At 39.5% G+C, this 19,742-nt stretch overlaps 1 protein-coding gene across 6 annotated transcripts in view; it reads left to right on the forward strand.

Annotated features, from left to right (window-relative positions):
- Positions 1 to 19,742, forward strand: part of RGL1 (ral guanine nucleotide dissociation stimulator like 1) — a 251,420-nt gene that overhangs the window by 65,686 nt on the left and 165,992 nt on the right. For all 6 annotated transcript variants that reach the window (XM_035010628.1, XM_035010629.1, XM_035010630.1 and 3 more), the window contains one exon: positions 14,645 to 14,808. In XM_035010628.1, coding sequence (XP_034866519.1) covers positions 14,677 to 14,808 — 132 coding nt within the window. In that variant the 5' untranslated portion in view covers positions 14,645 to 14,676. The remainder of the gene's footprint in view (positions 1 to 14,644; positions 14,809 to 19,742) is intronic.

Here is a 19,742-nt window from a genome sequence, read left to right on the forward strand (position 1 = left end):
AGTTTAAACATAAAACGTTTGAGTTGGGCTACATCAAAATTGAAAATTTTTGCTGCTCATAAGGCAGGGTAAGAAAATGTAAAAGCAAACTTCAGACTGGGAGGAAATATTATCAATATATATATCTGACAAAGGACTGCTTTCCAGAATATATAAAGAACTCTTAGAATTTGCTAATAGAATCAATAAAAAGTCTCTAAAAATGGACAAATTTGAATAAACTCTTTACCAAAGAAGATATACAGGCAGCCAGTATATCCACGAAAAGATGCTCAATATCACTTATCATTAGGGAAAGAACATTAAAATCACAAATGTGATATTACTGTACATCCATTAGAACATTAGAGTGGGATCACCTGGGTGGTGCAATTAGTTGAGCGTGTGACTCTTAGTTCCAGCTAGGGTTGTGATCTCAGGATTGTAGGATTGAGCCCCTTGTTAGGCTCTGTGCTCAGTGCGGAGTCTGCTTAAGACTCTCTCTGCCCCTCCCCACTGAGCTCTCTCTCTCTCTCTCTCAAAAAAGAAAAAAAGAACATTAGAGTGAAGAAAATTAAAATGACTGAAAATGCCAATTGTTGGTGAGGTTATGATGTAACTGGAACTCTCATACACTGTTGATGGGAATATAAAATTTTATAACCATTTTGGAAAAGAATTTTGACAATTTCTCATAAAGTTAAACACATACTTACCCCATGATCAAACAACTCCACACTTAGGTATTTAAGAGACAGGAAGGCATATGACCACAAAAAGATTGTACACAAATGTTCCTCGACTTTTATCTAAAGGAACCCAAACTGGAAACAACACAAATGTCCACCGACAGGTAAATGTATAAATAAAATATTGAACAGTATATTATTCAGCAGTATAAGTGAAGGAACTACTTAGACCACAACAATGTGGATCAATCTCAAAATAGGTATGATAAGGGAAAGAAGTAAGTTAAAAAGGTGTAGATATTGTATGATATTCAATGACATGAAACTCCAAAAGAAAAATGTACCATGTATTTACAGAAGGCAGATCTATGGTTGCCTGGGTACAGTGATGGGGTGACATCACCTTGGAAAAGGCCTAAAGGAATGACCTTTTGTGGTGAGGGAAATGTTCTATATTTTGATTTTGGAATAACGGGGTATATACATTTGTCAAAAGTCATAGAATACATCTTTAACATGAGACAGGTAAATTATACCTCATTAAAACTGTTCTTGTGTGTATTGGTTGCTTTGTTTTTGAGGACAAGTTCTTGTAGGGAAACTTTATAATGGTGTTGACAATTTCATCATTGAATAAAACCTTTTTCTGTATTGAGTACTGTGTCAGACATTCCTGTGCCTTTTGCATTTATATTTAAGCTGCGATGGGGCATAGTGGATTGAGGGGGGAAAAGTAAAGATTGAGGAGGGACCAAAGATTTGTAAGTTGATTTATTCAACAAATATTTATTGAACCCCTCATATGGGCCAGCATGCACTAGGTACTCAACATATGAAGGGCAGTACAAATAGTCCTTGACCTCTAAGAGCTCAGTCTCCTAGGGTACAAACTAAAATACAGTATTGTAAATGCTGTGATAAAACTATGAACAACTTACACAGGGAGAGTCATTAACTCTCCCCAGTGGGTTTGGGGGTGATATTTACATTTGCTTTAAATTTAATGCCCAGTGGTTAAAATCATGTACCTTAGAACAAGAGAGATAGAGATTGGAATCATGGCTCTCTTACTTACTCTCTCTATCAAAACAGGGTGCCATGAATAATGTGTCACAGTATCAGGCATGTGTATGCCGAACAATTAAAAGCATTATATTAGAAGGATATAGATTCAGCTGCTGTAACAAAGACAAAGAGAAGGGGACAGGGTAGGGGGGTGGAATATTCTGAGTTGAAGTTACCACATAACAAAGGTATGAAAGGGCCCTATTTGGAGAACAGTGATATGAGAGAGTAAGGAACTGGGGTTGGGCCAAGGTGAAGATACGACTTGAAGGTCAGGATACAGCCATATGACAAACTGGAATAGGAGCCTTGAACTCTCTCCTATTGGTGCATTCCTATTGCAAGTTCCTAAGCAGGGCAATTTTCTAAAAAAGATTTTTAGGAAAACTACTCTGGTGATAGTATGGAGAATGACCAGGAAGAGTCAAGGTGCAGAGAGTCTAGTAACTTGGCTCTTTCACTGGTTCAACCCAGAGATAATGGAAGTATACATCAAGGAGGGTGGCTGGCATATAGAGGAGGCTCTAGCCTATGCCTCACAGAAGTGGTCAATAGGATTTGGTGACCCCTTGGATATGGAGCATTTGAGGATGACTCTGAGATTGCTAGCTTGGGTATTTGGGTGGATGGTATTGCCATTGGTAGAGATAGGAGCTTCATGAGCAAAAGAAAGTTTCTGTAGTGAGTTAAGAGGTATGGAAGTGGATGCTTTATTTGTGGAAGGCAGTAATTTTGAAAATGTTTTGGTGGAGTAGTCTACTCAGTACAGTATTTTTGAGTATCCTTCAGTAGATACACAATTACTTATAAATTGCATACATGCACTATTATTCTAACATTTATAAATATTATAAAATGTATACAAAATGGAAAAAAAGATGAGATGAGATAAACATATAAATCAAAGTAGTTATTTTTTTCCTGCACATCAGTACATCGTCTTGGGTAATAAGTGGGGTGTGTTCAGCCCGCTTTGGACTCACTGGAGTAGGACACCAATTGTTGGGACCTGCCCGCAGCTTTGTGGAGTGGAGACGTGGTGGATCTTTCTCCCCTGAGGGAAATCTCACTGACCCGTCTTTCCTTCTTTCTTTCTGGATCGTTTTTTTTTCTTGGAACAGATATACAAGTCATGACCCACTGGGAGCAACACGTGTGAAACTTTCTTAACATCTGTGGTGCGTGGCCCTAGAAGGTCATTATAATTCAAATGAAGCAAGATTTTAACTGTTTGGCCTGTGATACAAAGTAGCTTCCCCCTTACACACTGGCTGAGACCAAGAGACAGGGGCCCTCCACTGGAAGTCCCAAGCTGGACCCAGAGGAAATTGTGCCCGTGGTCTGGCCCAGCAAAGAGGATCGTCAAGAAGTTTATTGACTTCACTACCACTCCCTGAGATAAAGGTGGAGAAAAGGAGAGTGTGTTAGATTGGCTCAGTGGCTCAGACTAAAACATCAGGGACTCTTATATTTAAAATTGATGTCCCTGCGAATGTGCTGCTTGAGTGTATGCGAAGTCCTGCCTTTCTATTTCAATTTCCTTTTTGGTTACGTGAGACCAGCTATGACAGCCTGTTATTCATGGAAGGCTAGCGTTGCCAGCTTCTAACTTGGAGAATACAGCACTTATTCTTGACGAATTGGTCCAGTAGGAAATGGAGTAGAATCTAAACAACTCTGGAGGTCTGTGGCAAGGAGACAGAAGGAGAGAGAGAGTTAATCAACCTTCACCCAGGCAGCCTGTTGACAGATTTCTAGGCCGACTTAATCGATGCACTTAGTTCTCAAGGAAGACCTGAAAATTATTTGGACTGATTTCACCATACTTCATCCTTCTTGTGATGTTATAGCTATAAAGTAACTAGCTTGAGATTCCTTTTTAGGGCACACAAAAGAATAAAAGAAGAAAGCCCCATATTTTCTTGTGGTCCAGACTGCAGTGCAGAAATGGACTGAGCATATAGAAGTTGAGATTCTGAGCCAGCTTAAGCTTCACTAGCATGTAAATCACTTTTCAGTCTACAATAAAGTTAACAATTAAAATCTCCCTGGTATCCAGAATCAATGTCAACCGCAATCAAACTGGGGCAATGAACCCAAGAACTGCATTCACTTGAGCTGTAAATCATAAACCCATCGCCCTCCAAAGCAGAAGCAAAAGTGAAGAAGTCAGTGAGTACTGTAATAGGTTCCATATGTTGTTTTAAAGAGAGTCTTAAAAAAAAACAACTTGGACTACAGATCACCATACTTTTGTAGCAAAAATTTACATATGTGAATGAGAAGTGAAAGAAATGACAAAGTCAATTTTTTGCTTCTGTTTTCTGCCACTTTTTAAAAATAGGGAAATAGTTGTTTAAGTCTGGAAGGGCAGGGCTGGGGGAGCATGTTCGGCACCCGAGAAAGTGGAAGAGGCGGCAGAGGGGACTGGAAAGGAGGGAGGAAGAAGCTGACTCTCAGCTTTGGCAGATAAGGAAACAAATTCTAATAACCCTCTTGGCTTTTCCCCTGCAACCTGAGGGCAAAGAGGTAGTGTTTCTCTTTAAGCATTAAAGTTACAAAGCTAAAAGTTAACATGGCCACAATTCTGTGAAATTTGGGAAGCACCAAGACTGAATGGAAAGGGCAGCTGTGTTCGGAGTCAGACAGATCTGTTTTCAAATTTGCATTCTGCTGTGTGATCCTGGGCAGTTCCCTTAACTCTGTGGGGCTTCAGTGTCTTCTAATGGGGAATTAATACTTGGCTCACAGAGCTCTCACTGTAATGCATTTGCGCATATCTAACACTTATCCAGCATTTGGAAATGTATCTGTGAGATGTATCCTATCCTTTTGAAATCTTTCTTTTTCTCTTCCTGTGATTACGGACTTCACAGTGATTTGGATTCAGAACTGCAAGCATGTAGGCTGGTAAAAGGAGTTCCTAGGTTTATTGATCTTTTGTGTCCCTGCCTCATATACACCTGGCCCAATGATTAGGCTCTAGCCAAGTAAAGTGCTACGGACTTCCCTTCCCTCCTACGCATAGCACGGTGCTGAGCGGGGTCGAAGCAACCTGACCATCATATTCCCTGGAAGTTGCCACTTGCTGTGGTAAGTCATATCGGCCCATCGACCCCTCAGCTAGGAAATTGGGGATGCTGAGTGGTATATTTGCACAATTGCTATCATGCTAAGAGGTCTGAATCCAAGACACCATCTCATTCAGTTTCTACTTTGGTTTATTGGAAATAGCAAGGTCAAGCTGTGGTCAATGCAAACACCAGGGGAAGTGGAAAGTCCTGTGAAAGTTTAAGAAGGGAAAAATAAAAGAAAGAGAAAAGAAGCTACAACCCAGTTGGAATGGAACAGTGATACAGAAGGAAATGACCCTATTTCTCCTCAGACAGATGCTGTGGTGGATTCAGTGCCTCTGAAACTAGAACCATACTGAACAGAGTTCTCAAGCCCCACATTCCATCCAACCCTCATTTACTGCTCTCAAAATGGAGACATTTCACAAATTCGGCTCTGAAATACCGTATGTGTCCGTAAAAGGGCAGATAAAATGGGCCAATCAGACCATGACTACATCTGTCAAAGCTCTAACCCTTCCTTGGCCTTAGTGAAAACGTAACCTCGGACCAAACGCAGAAACCCGGCAGAGGTACACAAGGCATTTAGTGCAGCCTTTGAAAAGTCAGTGACGGATGGCTGGTGCTGTTCTGAAGGCCTGATGAGAAATCCAGGCTTGGATCTGCTGGGAATGGTTGCAATTTTAAAGAAAAAGTAGGCTCAACTTCAGTAACTATTTAATCTATCCCAGCAAGGCCTTCCCCACAAGCTGAGTTGAAAACACTCCTGACTCTTGCCGTGCAAATTAGTTTTCAAATATGTTTTGGAAATTTGTTTGGGATTTGGGAATAGAATTTGGTTTTAGGTTTGTCTCATTTAGGCTTCAGATCTTTTGGTTCACTCCAAAATAATGTGAGGGTTTTATCCTTAGTGACTATTTTTATCCTTAGTGACTACTATATAGAGGGTAAGTTCTATAGCAGCCTTGAAACCAATACACATACCCACAAATGCAGGACCATTCATCTGTGGCACGTGGGTACAGAGCTTGACATGAGACAAAACAAACGTGGAAGAAACAGAGAAGTTGAGCGTCCTCACCGAGTTCACTAAAAGACTGAAAACAGTTGAATATATTGAATAAAAATATTTGAAAATAATGATTGCATCTTTTCCAATGTACATGAAACATGACCAACATCGCTGCCTTTCCTGATAAAAATGTCATTATGCTACAGCAAGCTCAAGTCTTTGGGAGGGTTTCTTGGAATTCCAGAAGATAATGCCTTCGACTTTTTGTTGCGTTCGCTCAGGACACGCAGATCACCAGGGGACAAGCCCACTAGATCTATGCAAGAGTCAAGAGTCAGGAAGCAGCATCTCTAGGGGTTCCTCCTCCATTTCGTTGTCTCTTTAATGTTTCTGTGTCCATTTGGGTCATTGAGTTTTTGATCCCATATGGGATAAGTTTACCATGTTATATCATGGGTACAGACCAAAAAAGCTGAGAAGAAAGTAAACAATGTGAGCCAATGGGAGAAGTCTCCCTAACACAACACACACAGATCCCTCCCTCCCCCATGCTGGATGAATATTGGACCCGTTCCTTCGGCCTTAGCCTCACTTACGGGCATTTATGCTTTTAGAGGTCAAGATCAGGGAAGAAACAACATAGTTAGATGAAAATGAAGATGCTGCCCTCATTATAAAGCTTCTTGTACCTAGTTAGTCTAGCAAATTGGTGTCTGGGTATTTAGCAGTACCAAAGAGATTTAATCATTACTATATGAAACTGATCAGAGTCGTTCATGTGGGGCAAGATGTTATCTGATCTAATGAAAGAAGAGTTGTAATTAAGAATATATGGGGGGTGGAGAATACATTGTATTTGGAAAAGTCATGGTGTTCTAGCTGCTTAGAGATTAAGAAAGAGAATAAGGATTGGCCTAGTGCCAGGTCACTGTCCATGCTTCTCCCAGAAGTGTTTTCTTAAAAGAGATCCCCGCCCCCCCCCCCCCAGGACCTGCTGTTATCCTATAGCCTAGTAAAGTGACTGTAATTAAGTAGATTAGACTTCTGTTTTTAGTCAAGTAAAAGATTGAGAACAGACTGCTCTTTAACCCGAGATGTGGAAAGGCCAGTCTCCTTGGAAGTTAAAATGATCTTGTGTGTTAACTGATAAACTCGACAGACTTCCTTCCCTGAATGTAATATTTTCAGCTTTTGGCATTGCTCTTATGAGAAGCCCACCTCCGAATCCTTTCAAGAGCTCAGATTCCTGCGAATTCAGATTTTTCACCTTTTGTAAGTGGAACACAGGCGATTATGGTGCGGCACCATGTGTCTCGGTAAAGACCCAGCTCTGGGGTCCGGAGGGCTCGACAAAAACTCTAGGCTTGTTCCTTCATCTCTCTTGATCTGAGCTTTTCCTGGGCTGCTGTGAGGATGCACTGATGCTCGTGATGGGCAAGTCCAGTGCCTGGCACTGTGAATGCTACCTCGCCATGGCATTGCTGTGGTTATTGTTGGTACCTAAAGAATGACTCCGACCTGAGTCAGCTTGACTTCCTTCAACTCGAAGATAAAGATTAGCCTGTGGTTATTGAACTGTGTGATGCTCCCCTCATGGTTTTTGCATTTTGCCCTCATTCAGCCAGTTAAAGCTGGAGTCCACAGAATTGTGAAACATTTGAGCCTGGGACGGTCATGTGATTTACGGTTTCATCTCCTTAGCTTTTCAAGCAACAGAATCGCTGAGCTTTTTGTTGTAGTAAAAATGCAGATCATAAAAAAATTCAGTTCCTTAGAATTCTTTCTGTCTCTCTACAACGCTGAAGGATTCTTCCTGATCTCGGGCTCTATTCTGTTTAGGTATCGTCCCTCTCCCTCCCCCACATCTGCTTTTGCAGATCTGTTTCCAGACTGCCCACTCTGATCGGGGGACCAGGAAGGGAGCCCAGCTGTTTTCCTTGTGTTAGCTTTCTGTGCTGAGCAGGAATTGCTGAGCAAAGAGCAACATTTCTCCAGGGAGGTTCACAAGGGTAGTACAAACTCAGTCTGGGTTTTTCTTTTTTTGAGTTATTATTAAAAACTTCTGCCAAGTACTATCAGTTGGGGGAGTGGGGGAGGCGGGGGGTTGGTATCGCATAAAGTCTGCAGTGCAGATGGACCAGCCTTTAAAAACTATCAACTCGAGTGAAGCAGGAATGTCTTGCACTCCTTCAATGTTCTACATTTAACAGGAGACAGTTGCTCTCAGAGAAAGTCATTCTGATTCCATAGCCTCTGTTGTGCAACCTTGCTCAGTGGTCAGTAAGACGGGACATAATTAAAATTCCTTTGAAAATGGTTGCCCAATGATTGACATTTGTTCCAAAATACATCATAATAGTAAATGCTTAAACTGTTATTCCAGTAAAGTATTTTTCTTTTTTAGTGGAAGGAAAATAAAATCATTTTTTTTAAAGGGTGATTGAGCTTTTTTAAAAAAATTGAAGGAATAGGATACGTTTAGGTTCAGTCTCTCAAAGACCTGGCAGTCCAGCGGGGGAGGCCAGAGTAAATCGAGAGGAGCAAAAGAAACCAATATGCAGACTCTAAGTGAATTGCCTTATAGAGACTAGAGTGCTGGTGGGTTTCCAAAGAGGAGGAGAAAATGACGATCTGTTTCCCTCCTAATACGTTGATATCAACTGTCACTTCAAACACAGCCGACTTTTCAGTATTGCTCTGAAGCAATCTGATGTGCTTGCTTTTCCAGGAGGAAAGCTGCTCAGCTCTAGAAATCTATGCCACGACTCCCTGGAGTTCTTCCTGTCTGGTGTCTGTCCGTGCTCCAGTCTCCATTTCTGGGCAGAAATCTTAGATTCTGGACAGCTGCTTCTGTCTCTGTTTTCAGAAGGAAGAGACCACTATGATGCACCCCAAAACTGGGAAGGCTGTATCTTCAGACTTCCTTGGATGCCCCAGTTTATGAATACCACAGTAGCAATCATGATTAGACATGTCTACCCCCGAACCAGGATTTGGATGCTAAGGATCATTGAGCTCATCCAAACACCAGCCTTACAAAGCCTCTGCAGATTTACACATTAGAGAATTTTGAATTGTTCCTGAAGAGTCACAACTCAGGTGTTCAATCCATGAATGCCAAGGGGCTATCATAATTTCCTGCTGTTTGGCTTTTGAGTCGTGAATGCATGCATCATTTGGGAATAAGTACAATATGTGAGGGACCCATAGAAATCACAGCTTTTTACTGTTGTGTTTGGTAATATAAATCCCTCAGTTCTACTAGAAAAATACTTCAGTGCACATTAGTTTTGCTTTCTATATTTGGCAGAGAGAGGTGAGTACTTTATTTTATTATATCTGTAAGGGGGCTTAGCGGTGTTATGGTCTATTTATTCATATTAAAGATGAGGAACCTGAGGCTGAGAACAGTGAAATGGTTTGCCCAAGCATTACATAGAGAACTTACTGCAGTCTTATGATTTGAACCCAGGTCTTCTGACTGGTATTCCAGCGCTCTCTGTGCCATGCCATTCTCAACCCTGTAAATAAAACTAAAATGCAAAGACTGTTCTTGATACATAGACGTTCGGGTGAAAGAGTTGAAGATAACCAGAGGTAAGGAAGCCTGTCTCATCTGCACAGAAGCTGAGCTCATTAGGAAGCAGAATGAGGATGAGAAAAGGTTGGATGAAAGAAATGGCAGAAACACTAGTAATCGTGGGAAAAGACTGGAACAGGGCAAATACCAGACATTTTCAAGATGAGAAGAAATCTGAGTTGAGGTAAAAAATAGTTGTTTTTTTTTTTTTTTTGGCAGAAGCAAGAGTGTATGTGTAAGGGAATCAAATAGAAATGCTGTATTATCAGTGCATATGATGGAATCTGTAGGGTCAGAAGAGAAGCATGGCTTTACTAGACAAAGGCTAGAAATATCAAACCATCCCAGTAAGGTTCTGAATATTAAATAGGTTCTGAATATTTCCTTCTGAAAAAATGGAAAGGGGAGAGGGAGGGAAAAAAGATAATGATACAGAGGGATGTCTCATATATTATTTACTAAGATAGAAGGGAAAGTCAAATTCAATAAAGTGAAGACTGACTTGTCAAACCAAGGCCAACATGGGGATTAATAAAATAAATACAGATTTCAGTGAAATTGTACCCTAGCACTTATTTTTAAAGCCATGCTTCAAAAAGGTTGCATTCATGAGAATTATAATTTTTATCAAATCACAGGAACAGACACTAGTAATGTCAAATGTTTATGTTCTTAGATTATCACTTAATACTTATGTTTTTAAGATTAGCCCCTGGGTCGCCTTGGTGGCTGAGTCAGTTAAGCCTCCAACTCTTGATTTCAGCTCATGCAGCATCAGGCTCCTCTCTGGGTGTGGAGCCTGCTTAAGATTCTCTCTCTCCCTCTCCCTCTGTCCCTCCCCCACCATCCCACTCATGTGCTCTCTCTCTCCCTCTTAAAAAAAAAAAAAAGACAATGGTCTTTGGATTTAACCAAACTGAAAAAAAAAACATAAACCTTTAAGCTTTCGTGGGAATGGTAGGGCTCTAGGATTTGGAGCAAAGTGATCTTAAGAACCCTCACATGGCTTTTCTCATCTGCAGGTTGTTTCTCAGTGTCAAGTGAAAGCATCTGTCTTCCATTCCAGCAGACTTGTCTTCCCTGTTCTTATTTTACTTTTCTGTTTCATGAAGTAGAGACAGTATACAGTCATGACCCTCTTACAATTGGAAAAGGCATTTCTCCAGCAATTTTCTTTTTACAATTTTGAGCTAAATTTTGCTTCTGTGTTCTCTGATCAGATATTTGCCTTTCTCTACATACAGGTTCTTTTCTCTACCCCACCTCTAACTTAACGGTGATCTCACCATCTAGGAGATGCTTTGTTTTGTTTTGGGTATTAGGTATTTTAGGATGACAGTTCTTTTTTTTTTTTTTTAAGATTTTATTTATTTATTTGAGAGAGAGAATGAGAGAGAGAGAGCACATGAGAGGGGGGAGGGTCAGAGGGAGAAGCAGACCCCCTGCTGAGCAAGGAGCCTGATATGGGACTCGATCCTGGGACTCCAGGATCATGACCTGAGCCGAAGGCAGTCGCTTAACCAACTGAGCCACCCAGGCGCCCAGGATGACAGTTCTGTTTTGTTTTGGGTATTAGGTATTTTAGGATGACAGTTCTTCAAAACTGATTCCCAAAAAAAGCTCATAGGCTTATGATATCTTAGACCAATTATTAAGTGGAATTGAAGATTCTGCCTTTAGGTTTATAGTGATTTCATCTTATTCATTGAATGGGCTTATATTAGTGGTATATGCTTGGAAGTTGGCTTGTGAGCCTTGACCACATGTTTTAAGAAAGAAGGCAGGAGTTCAACTCTAAGATACGCAGTGTATCAGAGGTAGAAGAAGGTCTACATATGCCTCTTGTTTTAATTCTAACGAAAAATGGCCCCACTATATAGACTTCTAGCTCATTTTAGGGAAATGAGAAACCTATAAATAAATGTATGAATTGTTTAAAGTAGGTATGGAGTAGAACTTTAGATGTGAAGAGGAAAAAGGTGGGTCAGCAGCAGGATTGGCTATATAATTTGGTGGCTCAGTGCAAAATGAAATGTAGGGCTTTTTGTGCAAAAATTAAGAAGTTCAAGACAATGATGGAGCAGTCAACCAAACCTGGGGCACTTCTGAGCATGCGGTGCTGTGTGACTGTGCAGGTTACACCTATAAAGGCAGCCCTGGTCCGAAGTTGAGATGGGGGTGGGGCACCTGGCTGGCTCAGTCGGTGGAGCATGGGACTCTTGATCTCGGGGTTGTGTGTTCAAGCCCCACATTGGGGTAGAGAGTACTTAAAAAAAAAAAAAAAAAAAAAAAAAACAGAAAAAAAGAAAAGAAGTTGAGATGGGAATAAAAAGGAAAAGGAATGATCTATTTTCCCAGGATGTTTCCCTCTCTGTATCTATCCCACTCTTCCCTGTATACTCATCAGATGTGACCGCCTCTCAAGTGGGCACTACTGGACCAGTTGGCTAAGACACTGACACTTTAACTCTAATCCATGGGGGAGAGAGCAGGAGAGGGTGGTCTCATTCTACCAGTGATAGGGTCGGGGGTGTGGGGTTGAAGTTCTGCTGACCTGACATAGGAGAGAAAGCATAAACTTGGGACCTCTACTGCTTTCCAGCAGCATATTAAAGTTACTTAGCTGCCTTGCATCTAATTTGTCATAGCTGTAAAATGGTGAAGTCTACCTTACAGGGTCATTGTATGGTGTAGAGATAATGTGGAAAATCTTAGCATGGTGGCTGGTATGCAATGAGAGCTCAATATATGTTGCATATATGGTTTTTGTGTGTGTGAGTGAGGAGAGGTACTGAGGATGGGTGAAAAGACCTCAAGTCTCAGATGGGGTGGAGGATATCAAAATGATTGAAGGGCGTCCTAGGAGCTGGCTATCTCTCTGCTTCCATCCTTAGTTCCCAAGGACCTTGTAATGGTTTACAACTCATTCAACTGCATCTTCTTCCCAAACAGGGCAAGGAACAATCTGTGGGAAGTCAGTACACACTAGAGTTCAGTCTCCGATACTGAAAATTTGCCAACTCTCACCCACACTGTAGTGATGAGAAAGCAGCTGTGGGCAGCAGTGGAGTGAAAGCCATGGATGGGGTCACCGGGATACATTACACTTACAGATGTTCCATTGTTTGCCCTGAGATTTTGTAGTTCGCCTGTTTTGTCCAGTTAGGTTTCCCTGATTGGCAGAGGATAGAGCCCAAACCCTTTTCTGTAGTTTTTCCACTTTGTTTTGATTTATTATTTGTTGTTTACAGTATTATCTCCAATAACAATGATGGAATTTCCTTCCCTACTAATCTGGCGGGTTTCCATTGTGCCTGTTTATTTTAATTTCCTTTTTTTGGACTGAAACCTCCACATGACTTTGCTTTGTTTATTTCCTTGCCTGTATGTGTCAGCATCATTTATTAACATATCCTCTCACATGAACTTTGTTCATTAATTATGAAGGTTTTGTTTCCTGCTTCCTAGTAGGATTGTATTCAGTGCTGCATGTGTGTAGGGACTGTGGCGTGGTTTTGGTTAGCAGTTTCCTCATCATGGCTCTCTGCAAGCAGATGGCTTTCTCTCCACAGTTTCCAGATGGAGCGCATGAGGCAGAGAAGGGAGTCTGCTGCCGAAGAGGCTTTTCTCAAATCCTCTGACCAACCAACGCTGCTCCGCTTATCAATACTCATTTCTGTTTACTTTTACTTGGGCAGTAGGTTATGTGAGCATAAGACCTGCTTTTTTGCAGATGTGCTCCATTCCTTGAAGACATTTCCATGAAAACTAGTCTGTTGTTAACTAATGAGCAATTAGCAGCTTGAGGATGCATGATGAAAGTTAGACTTGGCTCTTTCTCATGAAGACCTTACAGCCCACTAAATAGATCAATAAAAAGGCGAAGGAGAAGAGGTAATTTGACTTTTACATCTGTTATTTGAATATATTGGATCTGCTGCCCCATTTTCACCGGATTCTCATGATTTACTGAATTAACTAATTCATCAAACATTTGTTTAGTACTTACTCTGTATATGATGCCATCTCTAGTGTCAAGATGCTTAAAAGACCAGAAGGTGGAAATAGAGTTGGAAGCAAATAAATATAATGAAGTGTTACAGGTGGCACAATAGACATCTTTCCAGAGTATCTAGAGGGAGTAACAAAGGAGGAGGGGGGCTTTATTCCCATGGAGTGGGGGTAGGAGGAGATGTCACAAACAAAGCCTAAAGGTAAATGGATGTATTTGAGATGCATATGTACCTTCAGAAGGCTGAAACAGTGGCTGAGGAGGCAGCAGGGTGTGGTGGAGGAAGGGAGGGCTGTGGTTGCCATTTTGAGGAGTTAGGATTTTATTCTCTAGGGAAAGTTTTAGGTAGGTGGGACATCATTATCAGATTTACTTTTTTTTAAAAAAAATTACCTTGAGAAGGATAGATTCAGGCGGACTTGAATGGAGGCAAGGAGATTCCTTAGGACAAGATGGCGCGGAGCAGGCACCATGTGATTTCAAACAAGCCAGGGGCGGATGGAAAGATGTCAAGGAAGTAGACTTTATGGAATTGGTATCAATTCTAAAATATTGTCTTTACAGCAACTGCTGCTGAAACTAAGGCTCAGGAAAGTAACACACCTAATCAAATGTCTAAGGGACTATTTCTCTGTGTTTCCATTGCAGTTTGAAAAAAATGATGATTGTGGCATTGAGCACACAATGCAGTAATATACCATATTGTGATTACTTGTTTACAACCCTTTCTGCCCGAGACATTACACTTCTTAAGGTTAAGAGCCAAACTACCAAATGATTTATGTATGCCTAGCATGGAGCCTCGAATAAACGAGTACCCAATAGGTGTTTGAAGAGGAAGACTCCTGATGCCAATACGTCTTCCACATGCAACACACAGCATGGAAATACGAAGAAACTTCACTCAGGCTTCTCTTACATCCACCCATTTCCATCTCGCCTCCTGAGGGGGCCAGTGACAAATAGGGATAATAGGCAGATGATGCTTCTTCCTTTGCTGTAAAATTTCTATCAGCTCATCAGAATGCACCCCTGCCTCCAGAAGCCTGCATTAAAATAACAATAATGAATATTTAAAATATAAAAAGGGGCCATGAAAGTTGATGTCTGTTGTGACACCTTCCTTAGTGGTCTCATTATCCACAAATCAAGCATGAGAATTTGCTTTCGTATCTTTTTTTTTTTTTGGTAATTAATGTTTTAACCTGGATCACACTTTATTCTTCCTCACAGATCCGTAATGCCTCCTGTCTGGCTCTTTCAAGATGGAGGATAAACCTGTGGGAGAGCCGATGCAAGTGGTGTCTAAATTCAAACTTTCCAACAAGGTAGAGAGCACAGGACACTGGCTGGTGGAAGATCATGCTCGGATATGGGAAGTTTTAAAGACAGAGGAGGTAAGACAACTCTAAATGACTCAGTTGGTACAATGATGGATTTTCTTTGACTTGAGACTCTAGTTCTTAGTGTAGTGAGCACCACAGGCCAGCTTGGCAAATTTTTAATTCAGGGGCCAACCATGAATGGAGAACAGTAAGTTAGGAGTGTATTCCTTGGACATTAATAACTCCTCAGTGATTTAACCAAAAGAGGTGGCACTGACAGGTAGGGCTTAAAACATACAGGTAGACATTCTCCTTGTAGAATCCTGCCAATCCTAAATGGGAAACAAAATCATGGTGAGAAAGTTAATTCCTAAGGATCAATCATAACAAGTGGAATTATAGAGATTCATTGTTTGACAGCATGAGGCTCAGTGTATCATTAGGGCTCTTTGGTTACAAGGAACAGAAATTGATTCTGACTAATTTAAGCAAAATGGGAAATTATTGGAGGATATTGGGAGGCTCACAGAATTGATGGGGTGCTTTGAAAACTAGGCTTGGAAAGAAGACAGGAGCCAAATCAGTAAGAACTGCTCAGGGCACTACCCCTGGTATAAATTCCAATCTTTCCCCCACCCTCTCTTTATTCTCACAGGTATCTGCTCAAGATGCAAAGCCATGGGAGAGGGGGGCTCACTGCCAAGCTCAGTCACATGTCTTTTTCCTGGTTATTCTGTAAAGAGAAAAAGAATCTTCCATGAGAGATCATTATAGCAAGTCCTCACAGCACTTGTGTTTGGAGTCCAAATGTCTAATATCCACATGTTGTGACAATTCCAGTTCAAGAAAGTAACTTAACAAGTGCAGTCTTAAACATGAGAATACTGCCCAAGCAAATGTAAACCCTCTCTGTAGAGATACTTGCCCAACAGATTTTTTTTTTTTTAAAGGAATAAAACTCCACAGAGAGCAGTTGAAGTCTCTACATAACCCATCTAATAGGACCAAGACTCTGGTCAGATAAGTGAGGTGCCGAGGGCACAAAATTTAAGGAAGCATTCACTCTTAGGTTTATGTCCTGCATTTGCACGAACTTGAGAGTTAATGCATCCTTATATTTTGAAATGCCTTGCTTGCCTCACCCTTGTGCTGGTTCTGCCACCCAATTTTATTCTTCTCCCTCTTTCCCCCAAGTTATCCCTTTCCTGAATTAGGCATTCACCATTCTTATGCATATTTCAATATATATGGTACATACCTGTTATCCACATATCCAATATATAGTATTGATTTACATCTTTTCAATTTTGTATAAGTTTTGTACTATATATCTACTTCTATAGCTTCCTTTTTTTTTTTTAACATTTGGTTTCTACCTTATCTGTTTTCTGTAGTTGATACATGTAGTTCTAGCTTATTCACATTTTATGTTCTTTATATTCTGTTGATTGAATCAGATTTGTTTATCTGTTCTCTTACTAACTTTTAGTTTTTTTTCAGTACAAGGTAGTGTAGTACATTTCTTTAGCATAGACACCTGGAAGTGGCCTGCTGGATTATAAAGTATGAAAACCTTCAGTTTTACTAGTTATTATCAGATTGGTTTCCAAGATGAGGACATGAGTTTATATCCCCACTAGCAGCATATGAGAATAACCCCTGCTCTGTATCTTCATCAGTTACTGATTTTGTCAGACCTTTAAATATTGGCTGATCTGATTGTTTTGAAGTGGGATCTTATTGTTTTAACATGAAATTTCCCATATGGATAATCAATTATCCCAGCACCATTTTTGAATGTCCATAATTTCTTCTTTAGTTGGTAATGTTCTCATGTATCATATTTCTTTACATACTCTCTCTGTTGATGTAATACTCCCTCAACTGTTTTAGCTTTAAAGGAAACATGGGTATCTAATTGGGCATGTCTCTCCACTGAATTATTGCTCTTCAAAATTGTTTTGGCTGTTTTTGGAACTTATATTTTTGATATGAATTTAGGATGAGCTTATTAGGTTCCATGAATACGAAGAAAAAGCAAAGTCTGCTGGAAATTTGATTGGGATTGAAATACGTTTGTTGATTAATTTGGGGAGTATCAATATCTTTATGCTATTCAGTGAATATCTTGTCTAATTATTGACTTTAATGGGCATGCTTCAATAGTTCACCCTCACTATTTCACCAATATTTTATCCTATACGCCTTTGCTGTAAGATTTTCGTTAACTAAGATCAAGGAAGTTTTTCCTTTTCCTTTTCTTTTTTGTTAAATGTTAATTTCTTTACATTATAATATTTGATATCTACAAAATAATATACATATAAGTTATAGAGTATAATATTAAAACAGATACTTGTGAGTTCACAGCGAACTTAAGAACTACAACTTTACCAATTTGTTGAGTACATATGTGGACTCTTCCACATCCTATCCTCTTGACTCCTTTCCCTGCAAAGTTAACCATTTTCTTGAAGTCTGTGTTTGATCATTCTTTACCTTTTTAAAAGTTTTTATAGAATATATATGTATCCCCAAACAATATTGTTTAGTTAAATAAACTAGTTATTTGGTCTTATATGTATGACATAGATCTGATTTCTTTGGTGACTCACTTCTTTCACTCAACATGTTTCTAAGATTTTTAGTAGTAAGTCATTAATTTTTACTGTTGAATAATATGCATTATGTGGTTATGTCATGATTTATTTATTCATATTTATGTTCATGGACATTTTAATTATTTAGTTTTTTGCCATAATGAGCAATCTGCTAAAAACATCCTTATACATGTCTGTGCCCTGGTGTAAGTGTTCCATGCATAAGAATCTTTCTAGGTTAATACCTATTAGGTGAATTTTGTAGTTGGGTATGTGCAAGTTATGTTCTGCATGTTATTGCCGTATTGCCTTCCAAAACAGTACCAATTTACACTCCCACCAGCAGGGCATAACATTTATCTTATTCTATATCCTTGCCAACTTTTGTAATTGTCAGATTTCTTAATTTTTTCAATCTAGTTGGTAAAAAATAAAATCTCATTCTTTACTAATCAATTCTTGATGTATATCACTCCATCTTAAATAATTTCTCTCTCTCTCTCTCTTTTTGGAATTTACTTTTCTGAGGGTCTAACTAGAGCAAGAGTCTTTCTTTTCTTTTTTCTTTTTGTCTGAAGATACCTTTATTTTGAGCCTACTCTTAGAATGATAGTTTAGATGGGTTACTTTCTAGGTTACTTTCTTTCAGTACATTAAAAATATTCCATTGTTCTCTGCCTTCCATTGTTTTTGTTGTAAGCTAGCTAAAAGTCTAATTTTTTATTCCTTTGGATATAATGTCTTTTCTAACTAGCTAGATCTTCTCTACATTTTTGCTGTTTTGTAGTTTCATTCTTCTGTGTTGAGGTGTGGGTTTCTTTTTATTTAACCTTTTGGAATTCATAGGGCTTCCCAAATATATGAATGCTGTCTTCCATCAATCTGGAAACATATCTGTAATTTTCTTTTCAAATAATTGCTTTTGCTTCATTTTACTTCTGTAACTCGAACAAGATTTATGTTTGTTTTTCACACTCTTTGCTTATGTCCCTTAACCTCTCTTTTGGAGGTTATATTTTTTTTCCTCTCTGTGTTGTATTTGGATTAATTTTAGATCTCTTTTACAATTCACTAATTCTTTCTTCAGTTCTATCTAATCTGTTCTTTAACCCAAACATTGAGTTTTAAATTTCAATTATTCTATTTTTTACTTCTAGAAGTTCTCTATTTTGTTCTTTCTAAAATTTACTAGTCATTTTTTAATGTCTTGCTTTCTATTCCTATTTTTTATTTTTAAAGGCGATTTGTCAAGAACTGTGAAGGCTATGAGATCTTATGCTATTTGCAAGTTAGCTTGCCAAAGTTATAGATACTGAAAGAAGACATGAGATTCCTCTGTCTCAGAGACAGAAGAAATAGTAGCCAGAGTGTCAGCATGTTTTTATTGGTTCCTTATGTCACAGTTCCTCCAGGGCCTAGATACCTGCCTGCACAGGAAAGGATCAGTGACTTTGGGAAACTTCCCAGTTTATAGTAGACAGTAAGTAAGCCTGCACTTTCTCCTAATGGGAGATATTACCTTATCCTTTAAGGTTAACAAAAGGCTGCAAACACAGGCCTGAAAAATGATCTGGGTAAAGATCAACCAGGCCTTGATCTTTTGGCACAGAAATCAAGACATACAGAAACAAGAGAGACTCATGGAGGAGTGTTTCTCAACAATATTAAATATAATAGTCTTATATTCTGAGTTGGCAATTCTAATAACTGTGGATCTTGTTTTGCTATTTGTTCTTTCTGTTGCCTTTTGCACATGATGTTTTGTTTCTTTGTGGTTTTATGATTTTTGACTGTGGGTTCATTTTTCTTGAAATGAAGGGAGCTTTCTCTGTTGAGAATTTGCATTTACTTCTGGGAGCACTACCAACTGGAAGTGACTTTAAAGTAAATTCTTAGATTGAAGTTTTTCAGACTACTCAGTGTGAATACAGGCTGAAAGCCTGTGGATGGGTGTATTTGTGATAATTAGTTCCGAGGGGAATTGACTCCTCCCTTCCCAACCCACCCCTGCTCCTGTTCAGCACCATATTTTAAGATAAGCAACTTTCCTGGTATTGTTGTGGAGGGCATGTCATTCTTGGTTCATCTTAATGCAGAGGGAATAACATTTTGGGGTCCTAGTTTTATGCAGTGGGGATTCCCTGTAGATTCTCTCTCTTGAGCCAGTCCCCCGTTTTGTCTGTTAGTCCCTGTGTCATTTTAAGTAATAACTTATATTAAAGTAACACTAATGCTGTCTCAAATATAGTCAAAAATTTAAGTGGCTTAACACAATAAAAGTTGATTTCTTAATCACATAATAGTCTAACACTTGAGTTCATTCTTAAAGGAAAAGCATACATTAGCCCAGCAAATGGGATTTCAGAAGAAGAATGAGAGAAAAGATATTCCTGGAAGAGGGAAAAC

This window comes from Mirounga leonina, unplaced genomic scaffold, assembly GCF_011800145.1.
Source record: "Mirounga leonina isolate KUSES-001 unplaced genomic scaffold, KU_Mleo_1.0 Mir_154, whole genome shotgun sequence".
Lineage (NCBI taxonomy): Eukaryota > Metazoa > Chordata > Mammalia > Carnivora > Phocidae > Mirounga > Mirounga leonina.